The sequence below is a fragment of the Anas platyrhynchos genome, chromosome 1 (assembly GCF_047663525.1).
Source record: "Anas platyrhynchos isolate ZD024472 breed Pekin duck chromosome 1, IASCAAS_PekinDuck_T2T, whole genome shotgun sequence".
In the NCBI taxonomy this organism is placed as follows: Eukaryota; Metazoa; Chordata; class Aves; order Anseriformes; family Anatidae; genus Anas; species Anas platyrhynchos.
In genome coordinates, this window is record NC_092587.1 from 76,496,210 (window position 1) to 76,509,874 (window position 13,665).

Sequence of the window (13,665 nt, forward strand, 5' to 3'; positions counted from 1 at the left end):
GCTCAATAGCTTTTCTTTAATTAATATTTTCTGGCTTCTGCTCAGAGTTCTGTTCTTGTCTGCATGTTTGTATTTATTACAAAAAGCCTGGCTTCAGGTTTCTGAACTACTTAAGATACTCTGTTTATTTAAACAGAGACTGTATATGGAATTTAAAGCAATGAGATAATTGAATGGGAACAAAACATAAATCTCATGGGGAACAAATCAAACTAATATTTTCTGAATCTGAATGCTATTACATTTTTTTTCAAGAGTGGTATTTTTTAACACCTAGCTGTTCTAGGATATGATCTTCAACAGTTGTGGAAGTAGTTACTTAGAGGAAGATTGAGTGAAGGAAAATAATATGAAATTGTTTCAGAATGGGCTACACTGATGGTGGTGTATTGTGGAAAAACTGTAATTTGAGGTGTACCTTGAACACAGTGTTGCAGCAATTGAGAACTTTAGGTAGTAGATGTCACTTGATGCTGATTGATTTCTCTGTTCTCATGTGTTTGATGCTAGATAATCTCTTGTTGTAAAGGAATTTTTATGGTATCAGTGGGTGGAGCAGCAATCATGTTCACGGGGTGAATTGATGTGCCACATCACAGTATGATGTAATCCAGCTGTGCATGGTATAGGTGTGTTTGTACTGATGAGTCTCATTCTAGGTAATTAAATAAAATAAAATAAAAGTCAATTTTTGCTAAGACACAGCCTGTTAGTTACCTGGCTATGTATGGACATAAGTTCCAGGAAAGGCTTGTGATGTCAGAAAAGACAGCTTCCTAAAGATGTTCCTCTTTAGTCTGTGGCTTTTTCACTTTTAGATGCTGATTCATGTCAGAAGTCTCCAGAGTAGGAACAGCAAATCCATTGTTGGAATTAAAATCTTGACTCCTTTTATACATTACATTAGTCTATTTTTACATGTATGTCTGTAACTTTTAATCAGTATTGTGTAGTCTGTAGAAGGTTCTAAAACAATTCGCGGCTACACAAGTCTCTCAACTGGTTATCAGATGTTGACTGTCTCCTTGGGTAGGAGAATAGTCTTCAGAAAGAAGACGAAATATTTTTATTTATGCTAGAATAAGTCTCCAAAGAAAAATTAACTCATCGTAACACATTTAGATCAGAACTGGTCCTTGCAAACAGTGATGTATCTGTAGTATTTTAGATTTCTGCATGTAATTTTAAATGGTCTTCATATTGAGGATATGCAAGACATGGAATTTCACATCTTAAAAAAAAAAAAAGTGTTCTTTGAAGCTGCAGGCTTGATTGGTAGCCAAAAAGTGTTTGTTTCCCATGCCATATAGTAATAACAGTAGTAGTAGTATTGGTTTTTCTCCATGCTGCTGTCATGGCTGGGTGCCCCAAGTGTTCGCTGGAGAACTGGTAGTTCAGCCTCTGGCCAAACTTAGCATAGAATGGCACCATTTATTTACTGGCTTCCTGCTAGCTCCTGCTTCTCACAACAAATGGTGCTTGTTTGTGGCCAGCTCATAGCTCAAATCATGTAGGCACTGGCTTCCAACTGCAAAGTGTGGTGGCCTGGCGGTGTTGTGGCTCCAGAGCCTGGGGACCTTTGGATGATGTTTCTCTGACATATGAGACCTGCATTTTCCAGTAACCAACCAGTACTTTGTCTTCTTTTATGAGTAGCTGAAAAAAAGAAAAAAGATGGAGAAATGATGAACCTCTTTTCGAGGTATGGAATTCTTGGCAGAGGTATGCTTGTGGATGTGCTTGCATAGACTGTATTCTCCCAGAAAAAAAAATAAGTTGCATCTTACAATAGAAACTTCAATGCTGAGAAGATTTCAAGAAGCATATATTACAAATTATGCCTTTCTGGAGATCTTCCCTGTCATTTTCGGGTTCAGAAGCAGAACCAGGGAGAGCCCTCCTTATCAATGCAGAAACATCACATTCCTGTTTGTTTCTGCAGCAGTACAGTACTACTACTACTACTGTTTCTCCTTCAGTGGATGTAAGGACAAAAAATTGGAAAAAAATTGTGGAAAATTTGCTGGGTAAGTGCTTTCTACTTTTCCCCCTGTGACACTTAATTTCTGCCTTTTCGTGCATGTTCCATGTGATCAGAACTTGGTTCTCATTCTTTTGAGCACCTGGAACAATAGGATCATATACAAGCTTTTTTGAAGCACTTATTATGAGATAGGAATATATCCAGCGCATGCCTTTATCAGAAATCTAATAACCTGATCATTATGAGATTTTTAAAGTATAATTGCTTTTAAAGTAAGCTGTCTCAAAAAAGACATGTTTCTGCTCTTCCTGGACCTACTTGACCTGTCCTATTTCTATCTACTGCTTTCTGTGACTGCACTTGAATAACTCATTTGTAGATTTCTAACCTTCACTTTGTATTTCAGTAAACAATTTGTTTGTTCCCAAGAGCTGGAGAGCCTTGACAGTCTGGACTTCCAGCTAAATCTCCTCCTGTATTTCTTGCCTAGATCATGGGCCAGTATAAATATCATTTCCAGGAATGTTGTCAGAATTCAGCTGTAGCTTAGCATTGTATCACCTGAAAGTAGGTACCACAAGGTGATAAGTACATATCACAATATTTAATTTTTTCAGACTACTAGAGTACCAGAGTTGTGCTTCTTTTTGTTTTGTTTTACTCACTCAGTTGTGTTTTTTGCTTCCATTTGCTCTCTGTATGTCTAGATATATTTCAAGAATTTCCTACCTGGTATATGTAACACTGTAGATTTTTCCATCTTCTACGTGACCTTGAGAGCTTACTGAATTTTTTTTTTTCTTGCCTCCATAATAGGGGTCTGTTCTGATCATGCTTTTGTTACAGAACTGATATTTTGCTCTGCTGCATCTCAGTTTGTTTCAGGGAAGACCTTCCAAGCAGATTGTTTAAATCTTGCATTAATTGTGTACTGAATAAAGTATTAAATTCTTTTATTGGTAGACAACATTAAGTGTTTTTCCTGTCGGAGTATGGAAATTATCTGCTATGTTATTAGAAAAGTAAGCAAACTCTTCTGCCTTCTTATTTATTTATTAATCAATAAATAAAATGCTCCTGGGTGTAAATAATTACCTATAGCAGCATGTTACAAATAGATGCTAATAAGAACTAGAGTTCCTAAATTATAAGTCAAGGGAGTCCAATTTCCTTGCTGTGGAGTTGTTTTTTATTAATGCTAATGAGGCTTATTCTGAGGGATAATAGACCTATGCAGTGTGACAAAAGCTGTGAGGTGGCCAGAAGTTTCTGTTTGACCATCAGAAGCAAATCTCAAGTTCTTACTGTTCCTTGCATCAGTACTACTTAGGTCTCTGTTATTTGTGCTGTTGCCGTTTCTTGGGACCTTCGAACCTGCTCTTCTTGTCCATAGTACCATCCTGCACAGAGAGAAGGGCAAGCTAGATTAGAGTTATTTTTATAGACATAGGAAAGGGTAGCAGAAGTTCCAGTGACTTGAAGCTGACTTGATTTTGTAGGAACTTTCAGCCAGCATATGGTTGTGAAGAGATTGCGTTTCGAGGTACATAATGGAACAGATCAGGAGCTACCTGTGTGCCGGGTGCTCATATCTTGAAAACATCAGTGCTTTTAGACTAAAGGTTTTCACCCTAAACCTTAATGTAGCACAACTGTTGTATATGTGGATGTCATTAAGCAAGTTAGTTCTTTCTAAGAACTGCTAAGAACATAAAAGCATATCCTTCCGACATGTTTCAGGAGCAGATAACTCTGGTGGTGAATTCCTTGAACTTTTTTGAGTTTATTCTATTTGTATACTGAGAAGTATGAGAATCAGTGATCACAGGGGAGGTCCCTTCTGTGACTATACACTTACTGGGGTGGGGGGCAGATGATGACCTTACAGAGGTGTCACTTATGATTTACAAGCCACACTTGAAATGAAGAAATGCTCTGCTTGGTCAAATTAGATAACATTGCTCCATTGCTCAGGCATGTGATCCTTATCTTAGAGAGAACTTGTAATATCCATGTGAGTGTCAAACAAAAATATAGTAGTGTTAAGAGTATAAATGTATCTTACTGTGGAAACCAGTAGGTATGCTAAACTGTACAGTTTTTAAGTTGTACTAACAGTGTAACATTATTTTAGTGCTTTGAGGACTGTTTAAGGCAAAGACTTCATTATTTGTCTCCTATTTTGGATTATTAATAGCTAGTAATAAGTGTCTGTAAAGCCCTAATTCTGGGTGAATCATGTAATAGGATAATTCGGCTTTATGGCATGACTTGCTGAACCTATTTGCACGAGACTGACTGTCCATAACTTTTATGCAGAGTACTTTCTGTATTCTCTGCCACTTTTTTCTGCTTTTTTTGCGTTTGTTGGCTAAATCACATAAGAAATCTGAGCAGAGCAAGATGCGATAGTTAAAACACATTTTTGTGAATTCTTCCCTTTCTAAAACAGGGAGACTCAATTTTGGGGCTGGGAGTGGGGGGGCCTTTAGGGTTTAAAAAGCTCCTGGTGATGCTTGATTTCTCCATATCCATGAGACTTGAAAAATAAACTAACTTGTGTTTGAATGGTACTACTTAGCGTTTCAAAATTAGACCCACTTAACCTTAGAGGGGGGGGGGGGAAAGTTTGCGACTTTTTTTGCTTTCAAAAAAAAAAAAACCAACACCTCCAAGGCTTTCAGGGACAGTGATGCAAGTAGAGAAGTTGCCTGTTGTTGACGTGTAATTTAAAAGGGGGGAAATTTTTTTTTTAAATGTTAAGCTTTCCTATAAGGTCTGAAATGCAGCAGGACTGTTCCTTGGTCAGTAGTTTTGTTCTGAGTCTGACTTACGTCAGTTGTGAAAGAAAATTTCCCCAGTGTTTGTAGGTTGCCTTAGGCAAAAGTGCTCGCAGCTTCCAGTACCTGCATAGTTGGAAAATGTTCAAATGCAGGTGTTCAGGCCGTCTCCACCTGCCTCGTGTCATGTGCCAGAAGTTTACTAAATGAGAATTGATGATAAATGTGCCTCGTATAGAAAGGTGGTGAGTTAATTAAAAGATGCCCACCAAACGGAAAACTGTGCATATCTAAATGCATATGTGAACCAACTTGCAGTTGCCTTCTGTTGGTTGCTTATTTTAGTGGAAGGTCCTGAAAGGATGCTTTGTGTAATGTTTGATTCTTTTATAAGCTAATCAGGGCTTGGGTGTGCAACAGTGTGAGAAAGGGCATAAATTTAAACAAATAAATACACATGAATGCAATTTATGGTTGTAAGTATTGTACCTGTAATTTGTTTACTTGCGTTTAGAACAGCAGGAGCCTGTTAAGTGCTCAGAAAAATGTTGGTGTTCTTGCATGTGATGTTGGCTGTCTGAAAGTGTGCTTGTCACCTGAAAATATTCATCTATTGCCCTTGAGACACTTAGTAGGAGCTGGAGTTAGGATGGGTAAGTCTCTTCTGGCAAGTTTGTAAGTGTTCACTCTGGATTGACTGGGCACAAAGTTCTACAGCACTGAGCTGTAAAACTGTCACAGATTGTAGAAGATAGAGAACTGCTGTATTATTCTTGATTTGCTTTCAAATGCTTGACTGCCTGCAATTATGTATACATGGCCTAGTAACTCTGGATTTAGCCTGCTGATCTGGTAGCATCTACAAGACCTTTTAATCACTAGTTTAGTCCCATGAAAGGAGAAGCAACAGTTGTTGGTGGTATTTGTTTCTCCCCCCATAGCTAAGAACTTCTAGCAATCATACCCCCACTGTTGTCTGAAAGGCAATGATTAAGTTGCCATTAGATGTAAGTAAAAAGATGATGAATGCTCTTCTTTTTGTGGAAAATTACTTGTTTCACGTTCTGTACTTTCAGGCATTGGTGACTACACTGGTCACTGAAGCAAAAGTAAATTGCAGGGCTTTAAAACTGCTTTTGTATAGCTCCTAAGTCTTAAAATGCTTGTTTGTCTTTTGAGTGGCGTGTACTAGTTATGAAGTAGAATGATGGAAGAGTGAGTCTTGTCAGAAGTTCTCTAAATTTGGAGTGGTACCTGACGCTGAAGACTGGGGTCTTGAATTTGAAGTACTCCATCAAATTTGTACAGTAGCCAAAGTGACTTTGCAAATTGTTCTCAAGCAGCAATACCCCAAGACTAGTGGGAAGGTAAGACTCAGGTCAGAAGGTAAAACTCAGGTCAGAAGCAGTTCACCATTACTTTCTTTTTAAAGGAGTAGCTTAGGACTCCAAGAATATCTTTGTAGTGTTTGTGCGCTGTTCAGCAAATAATGAAATTCTGAAGTGCGTCAGAATGGTTTCTGTGCTGCCCTGTGTTTATGATCACTTTCATTGCAGTTTTAGGATGGCCACCTTGTTTGGGCTTTGATTTCAGCCATCAGTTTTCAGCATGGTTATGTGAGAATTTGTTTCATAATATTGAGCTTTCAGTTACTGCCTTTTACATGTAGTGTTTCGGTAGTTCACTGTGGCATGTTTTCATGGTTTTCTCTTGATGTGTTAAATGAAAAACCTCTGTAGATCTTTTTTTAATGTTTAGTCTAGTGAAGATTGTCTTCTGAGCCAAGGAATGACCCTGTATTCTCTTCTTGCACTTTAGAAATACAGATCTAAGTCACTTACAGTTTGTTTTTACTTTTCAGCTGTTCACTGATGGAATCACCAATAAACTAATTGGCTGCTACGTGGGTGACACAACAGATGATGTGGTTCTAGTTAGAATCTATGGAAATAAGACTGAGCTCTTAGTTGATCGAGATGAGGAAGTGAAGAGTTTCCGTGTGTTGCAGGCCCATGGCTGTGCACCTCAACTATACTGTACTTTCAATAATGGCCTGTGCTATGAGTTCATGCAGGGAGAAGCACTGGATCCAGAGCATGTGTGCAATCCTGATATTTTCAGGTAAACTTTTAAATTTCTCTAAATTCTGTGATACATATATGATGTTCTGTCAGGCCCAAAGGATCTCAGGCTTAGTTTATGAGTAGACAAAAAATAAATATTTTTATAAACCTGCACAAAACTGATGGTCACAGTTGTGACTGCTTGCTTTCCTATGTCTTAGTTAATCATATTTCAGTTTTGAGCAAGTGACCCTTGTTGCTCCCATGGAGGACTGGATATACTTGTTAAGAGTTCTGCTTACTGTGAGTGTTTAATACTTCAATGCTACTGCTAGTCAAGTTTTTTGATGTGGTGTAGCTCTACAAGGCTGGACTTCATTAAATCAAGTCGTCCTAGCCCAGTTTCTGGTCTTCTTCATTTGTGAATAGGCTCAATATCTTTATCTGAGACATAACTTTCATACTTTTAGCAGAGAAAAGAAGATGCTGATGTTTTTAAGATTGTAGACTTTCATGTGTTTGCTGAAATGTATCTGTTGCCTAAAAACTGTAGCTAATTTAAGTCAACTCTTCTAAAGATAAGCAAGTTGAAGACTGAAAATAGAGGTCCATAATGCATGTTATAGCTGAACTCTGATTCCTCTCCCCACTAGTGTTCCCCCCTACCCTTAGTGCTGTTGAAGGCCTTTTGGCTCTTGAAAGATGCTACCTTGTAGCTGTGCTGCTCTTTTTTATGCTCTTTTGATATTTTTGCTGGATGTCCTATGATGTTTCTGTGAAATCTATTTTTGCTAGGAAAGGTAGGATAAAGGCTGTCTAATTTATTGCAAATATAACATTACATATTTTTCTTTTAAGACTCATTGCCAAACAGCTTGCTAAAATCCATACTATCCATGCGCACAACGGTTGGATCCCTAAATCAAACCTCTGGTTGAAGATGGGAAAATACTTCTCTCTTATACCCACAGAATTTGCGGATGAAGAAGTAAATAAAAGGTAGTTATTTAATTATGTGTTTTCCTGACTTCCCATTCTTTCAGAATGATGGTTGGAAGAATATTAAAAAAAAAAGTTTGGGTTGCCATCCAATCTAGGAAGTATAGAAGATCTTACGTTTTGTCATACTCTTGCATACCAGTGTAGCTATATATAAACTATCAGGATAGTTTTCTAATTTGTTTAGTATATTCTATGTATTCATATATTTCTTGTTATGATTGAACACTACATCACAGAATCATCTAGGTTGGAAGAGACCTCCAAGGTCACCTACTCCACCCTCTGACCTAACGCTAACCAGTCCTCCACTAAACCATATCACTAAGCTCTACATCTAAACATCTTCTGAAGACCTCCAGGGATGGGTGACTCAACCACTTCCCTGGGCAGCCCATTCCAGTGCCTAACAACCCTTTTGGTAAAGAAGTTCTTCCTAACATCCAACCTAAACCTCCCCTCATGCAACTTGAGCCCATTCCCCCTGGTCCTGTCACCAGGCACATGGGAGAGTAGACCAACCCCCACCTCGCTACAGCCTCCTTTAAGGTACCTGTAGAGAGCGATGAGGTCACCCCTGAGCCTCCTCTTCTCCAGGCTGAACAAGCCCAGCTCCCTCAGCCGCTCCTCGTAAGACTTGTTCTCCAGACCCTCACCAGCTTCATCATCCTTCTCTGGACTCTCTTGAGCACCTCCATGTCTTTCTTGTAGCGAGGGGCCCAAAACTGAACACAGTACTCGAGGTGCAGCCTCACCAGAGCCAAGTACAGGGGGACAATCACTTCCCTAGACCTGCTGGCCACACTGCTTCTTATACAAGCCAGGATGCTGTTGGCCTTCTTGGCCACCTGAGCACACTGCTGGCTCATGTTCAGCTAACTATCAACCAATACTCCCAGGTCCTTCTTTGCCAGGCAGCTTTCCAACCACTCATCTCCCAGCCTGTAGTGCTGCTTGGGGTTGTTGTGCCTCAGGTGCAGGACCCGGCACTTGGCCTTGTTGAACTTCATACAGTTGACCTCAGCCTATCCAGATCCTCCTGCAGAGCCTTCCTACCCTTGAGCAGATCGACACATGCACCTAACTTGGTGTTGTCTGCAAACTTACTGAGGGTGCACTCTATCCCCTCATCCAGATCATCGATAAATATATTAAAGAGGACTGGCCCCAGTACTGAGCCCTGGGGGATGCCACTAGTGACCGGCCTCCAGCTGGATTTGACTCCATGCACCATGACTCTATGGGCCTGGCTACCCAGCCAGGTTTTAACCTAATGAAGCGTACTCCAGTCCAAGCCTCGAGCAGACAGTTTCCTGAGGAGAATGTTGTGGGAGTTTCCTGAGGAGAATGTTGTGGGAAATGGTGTTAAAAGCCTTTAGGTCAAGGTAGACCACATCCATCGATGCATCGAGCATGTTATTTTGTCACAGAAGGAGATCAGGTTCATCAAGCAGGACCTGCCTTTCATAAACCCATGCTGACTGGGCCTGATCACCTGGTTGCCCTGCAAGTACCATGTGATGACAGTCAAGATAATCTGCTCCATGAGCTTCCCTGTCACTGAGGTCAAACTGACAGGCCTATAGTTCTCTAGGTCTGCCCTCCAGCCTGTCTTGTAGATAGGCGTCATGTTTGCTAGCTGCCAGTTGGTTGGGACCTCCCCTCATAGCCAGGACTGACCATAAATGATGGAAAGCGGCTTGGCCAGCTCCTCTGCCAGTTCTCTCAGTACCCTTGGGTGGATCCCATCCGGCCCAATTGACTTGCATACGTCCAAGTGCTGTAGCAGATTGCCAGCCATTTCCTGGTGGATAATGAGGGCCACATTCTGTTCCACATCCCCTTCTACCAGCTCAGGGTACTGGATACCAGAGAACAACTGGTTTTGCTGCTGAAGACTGAAGCAAAGAAGGCATTAAGCACTTCCGCCTTTTCCTCATCTTTTGTGACTAAGTTTCCCCCTTCATCCAGTAAAGGATGGAGATTCTCCTTAGTCCTCCTTTTTGTGTTGATGTATTTATAAAAACATTCTTTGTTATCTTTAACAGTAGTAGCCAGTTTGAGTTCCAGATGAGCTTTGGCCTTTCTAATTTTGTCCCTGTACTGTCTCACAACATCCTTATAATCCTCTTGAGTGGCCCACCCTCTTTTCCAAAGGTTATAAACCCTCTTTTTTCTCTTAAGCTCAAGCCACTACTCTCTGTTCAGCCAGGCCGGTCTTCTTCCACACCAGCTTGTCTTTGGGCACGTGGGGACAGACCGTTCCTGCGCCATTAAGATTTCCTTCTTGAAGAGCGCCCAGCCTTCCTGGGCTCCTCTGCCCTTCAGAACCGCCTCCCAAGGGACTCTACCAACCAGTGTCCTGAGCAGCTCAAAGTCAGCCCTCCGAAAGTCCAATACAGCGGTTTTACTGGTCTCCTTCCTGGCTTCTCCAAGAATGGAGAACTCTACCATTTCATGGTCACTGTGCCCATGAGAGCTTCCAATCACCGCTTCTCCCACCAGTCCTTCTCTGTTTGTGAAGAGAAGATCTAGCGAGGCACCTCCCCTGGTAGGCTCACTAACCAGCTGTGTCAGGAAGCTACCTTCCACGCTCTCCAGAAACCTCCTAGACTGCTTTGGGCTGTGTTGTGTTCCCAGGATATGTCTGGGAAGTTGAAGTCCTCCACAAGAACAAGTGCTGATGATTTCACAACTTCTGCCAGCTGCCTGTAGAACTCCTCATCTGTCTCCTCATCCTGGTTCGGCAGTCTATAACAGACCCTGTACTGGGTCTGGCTGGAATGTTAACTTTCCTGGCAGCAGCCCATACAGTGCCGTACTCCACCAGGATGCTAGCCTTGTTGTCCTCCCCGCCGATCCTAACCCACAGGTACTCAACCTTATTCCCAGCCTCAAGTTCCATCACATCAAAACACTCTCTGATACAGAGAGCCACACCACCACACCTTCTGTGCTGCCTGTCCCTTCTGAAGAGCTTATAGCCAGACACTGCAGCACTCCAGTCATGAGAGTGGTCCCACCACGTCTCCATGATGGCAACCAAGTCGTAGCCTGCCTGCTGCACGATGGCTTCCAGCTCCTCGTGTTTGTTACCCATGCTGCGTGCATTAGTGTAGATGCACTTCAGTTGGGCCATTGCCTTCTTCCCTGGCCTTGCCGTTGTTCCCCCTGGCACACCTCCAACAAGCCTTATTTCAGCCCTGTCCCCCTTCTTACCTAGTTTAAAGCCCTCTCAATGAGCCCTGCCAGCTCCTGGCCCAGGATCTGTTTTCCCCTTAGAGATAGGTGGGACCCGTCTGCGGCCGCAACATTATTGTCAATATTATGCATATTAACAGTAGTTGTATACCTTATTTAAAGAATGAAGATTAAGTATTGAATCAAGGTTAAATAAAGTATTTCTTCAGGTAGTTGGATCTCAACAGCTTTAAAAGATAGCCATCAGTCTCACAGAGGCACGTGTTCTGGAGTGAATGCAGAAAGCATGGTGTTTCTTTCCTGGGGTTATAGGAGTACTGTTCTTGCTCATTCTAACCTGCCAATCTTAGCTATTTCCTACATTTGTTCGGTTTAAGGACTTGTCTAAAACTGAGTGTCATAAAAGTAAAGCTAACAAAAGGCTGTTTTAGATGATGGGATAAGTTGAAAAAGGGTTTCTAGAGAAGTAAAAAGAAAAAGGCATCTGCTGCACAGTCATTCTAGACTTGAGTTGTCATGGAGTATGAACAGCAGTTTCTCCTGTTTTTTTTTTTTTTTTTTAAAGTATTCCCAATTAGAACTCTAGACTTGGAAATCAGGCTGTTTTTCCTAGGAGCTTAACAAAATAAGAATCCAGAAGATTCTAGTCAGTCACTGAAAAATTGGGAAGAAAGTAACAAAAACTGGTAGAAAAGCTAGCCTAAATAAAATTAGTGCTGTAATTTAAAGCAGGAATTGAAGGCCGTGTTTCTCAGGGAAGGGAGATCAACCTTCAAAACCATAATTTGGAGGCGTTTGTACTATATCAAACTTCCTATTAACTTGGTTAAAAGATTCCAGCTTAAACATTCTTTATAGAATTTCTTTGAAATCACTGATGTCAGCTGCTTCTCTTGTTGTGTTGTAATTAAAGAATACTCTAGCAAAGTTTTTTCCTACAACATAAAATTATAAAGAGAACTGGAAAAAGAGTAATTGAGAATCTAAAAGATAAAATGACTACCTCAAAGTATTTTTACTATGTCTAAAGGAATAAAAGATGAATCTATACTTACTGCATATTGTACTTGAAGGAAGTAATGTAATGTGAGCAACAAGTGAATGAAATTCATGCTATAAATCTTTTAATCTATACTCCTATAGAAATGTTCAGGACTGTGTTCAAGTTCTGTACCTAACTGCTGGTCTGCCACTATGTTTACCACACAAATAACCTTTATAGAGTTGCTTTTGGGGAGGACTGAGCAGAGTAACTGTCATAATTTGACTGCAGTGGTGCCAGGGGAAATAGTACCCTAATTTTGAGAGAACATCTGTTGAATTATTTGAAATTAGAATGTAGAGGAAAATAATTAAGTTGTTTCATTACAGATGCTTGGTATGGAACACACTACTAAAAATTAACTCTCAAACTTCTTACACCTGAAAAGGTTTTTAAGTGAAATTCCAAGTCCTCAAGTTCTTCAGGAAGAGATGGCCTGGATGAAGGAAAGACTGTCAAATTTAGGATCACCAGTGGTACTCTGTCACAATGACCTGTTGTGTAAGAATATTATTTACAACAAGAAACGAGGTAGGTATTGAACTAAGCAGTAAGTAGTGGCTTAGTTTGTTTATTCTGTAGCTGTATTTCCTACATCAGTGGTGTCCTTTTAGTGATGGTAACAACTGAACTCAGCTTGAGCTTTTAGCAGTCAAGGTAATGGCAGTGATATCTGTGTAACTACTACGTTGTTTAATTAGCTGATTCTCATTTAAATGTTACTGTACAGAGGACAATGTTGTTCCTTGCTTTTCTTTAACTAATTTTGTTAATCCACAGCCTGCCTGTATGACTAGGTTTCAAAGTATGGAATTGTTTATGGTAATTCTGTTTGAATCACATAAAGCTTTGTTTTGGGGGCAGAGGAGGGGGGGATCATACAAGCATAGAAAATAACCGAAAGACATCTCCTGTAATTTGTGTGTTGTTCTGATTTGTGATTGTGTTGCTGCAAGGGAAGACAGCTTTGTGATTATGTATTTTAGTGATACTTAGCACCACATTCAGTTGCTCAATTTGTTTTATGTGAAGTACATAGGCATCTTAAAGATTTCTTTCTCTAATTACATACTTTATTTAAGCAGCTGTAGGCAATACACATCTTGGTGAAGATGAATTGCTTTTGTTTTTATTATAAAATAACTCTAAATAATTTTATTAAAGAATGCCTCAACTAGAATCTGTAAGACTTTTATATAAACCCACACTTTCTTTTATTACTTGATTTTCAGTGGTTTGAGGTTCGGTTACTAAATGAATCAATTAAACAAGATATTAAGATGCTAAAATGAAGAAAACGGAAACTTAAGATGTTAAAATGGCCGTAGTGCAGTAAAAATGTTTACCTTTGCACAACTTGCCTTACTTTTCAAATATCTGAGCTCAGCTAAGTGCAACAAATTCATCAGGTTAGATATTTAAGACTCTTTTGTAATGAGGATGACCTCTTCCTTTCAGTAGCTTCGTATCTTTACTACAGTTCGGTGGTAAATCGTTGGTATTTCAGCCAAAAGTGTGTGAAATAAGTAAATAGGAATAAAAAATTGGCTTGTGGTCTCACACACATTGGAGCTGTGGTATTACAGTACCAAAAAT

The 13,665-nt window shown here is 40.2% G+C and overlaps 1 protein-coding gene across 1 annotated transcript in view; it reads left to right on the forward strand.

Moving 5' to 3' along the window:
* ETNK1 (ethanolamine kinase 1) overlaps positions 1-13,665 on the forward strand; it is a 35,363-nt gene that overhangs the window by 3,994 nt on the left and 17,704 nt on the right. The window contains exons 2-4 of the mRNA XM_027449994.3: positions 6,626-6,885; positions 7,686-7,826; positions 12,458-12,600. Of these exons, the coding sequence (XP_027305795.1) occupies positions 6,626-6,885; positions 7,686-7,826; positions 12,458-12,600 (544 nt within the window). The remainder of the gene's footprint in view (positions 1-6,625; positions 6,886-7,685; positions 7,827-12,457; positions 12,601-13,665) is intronic.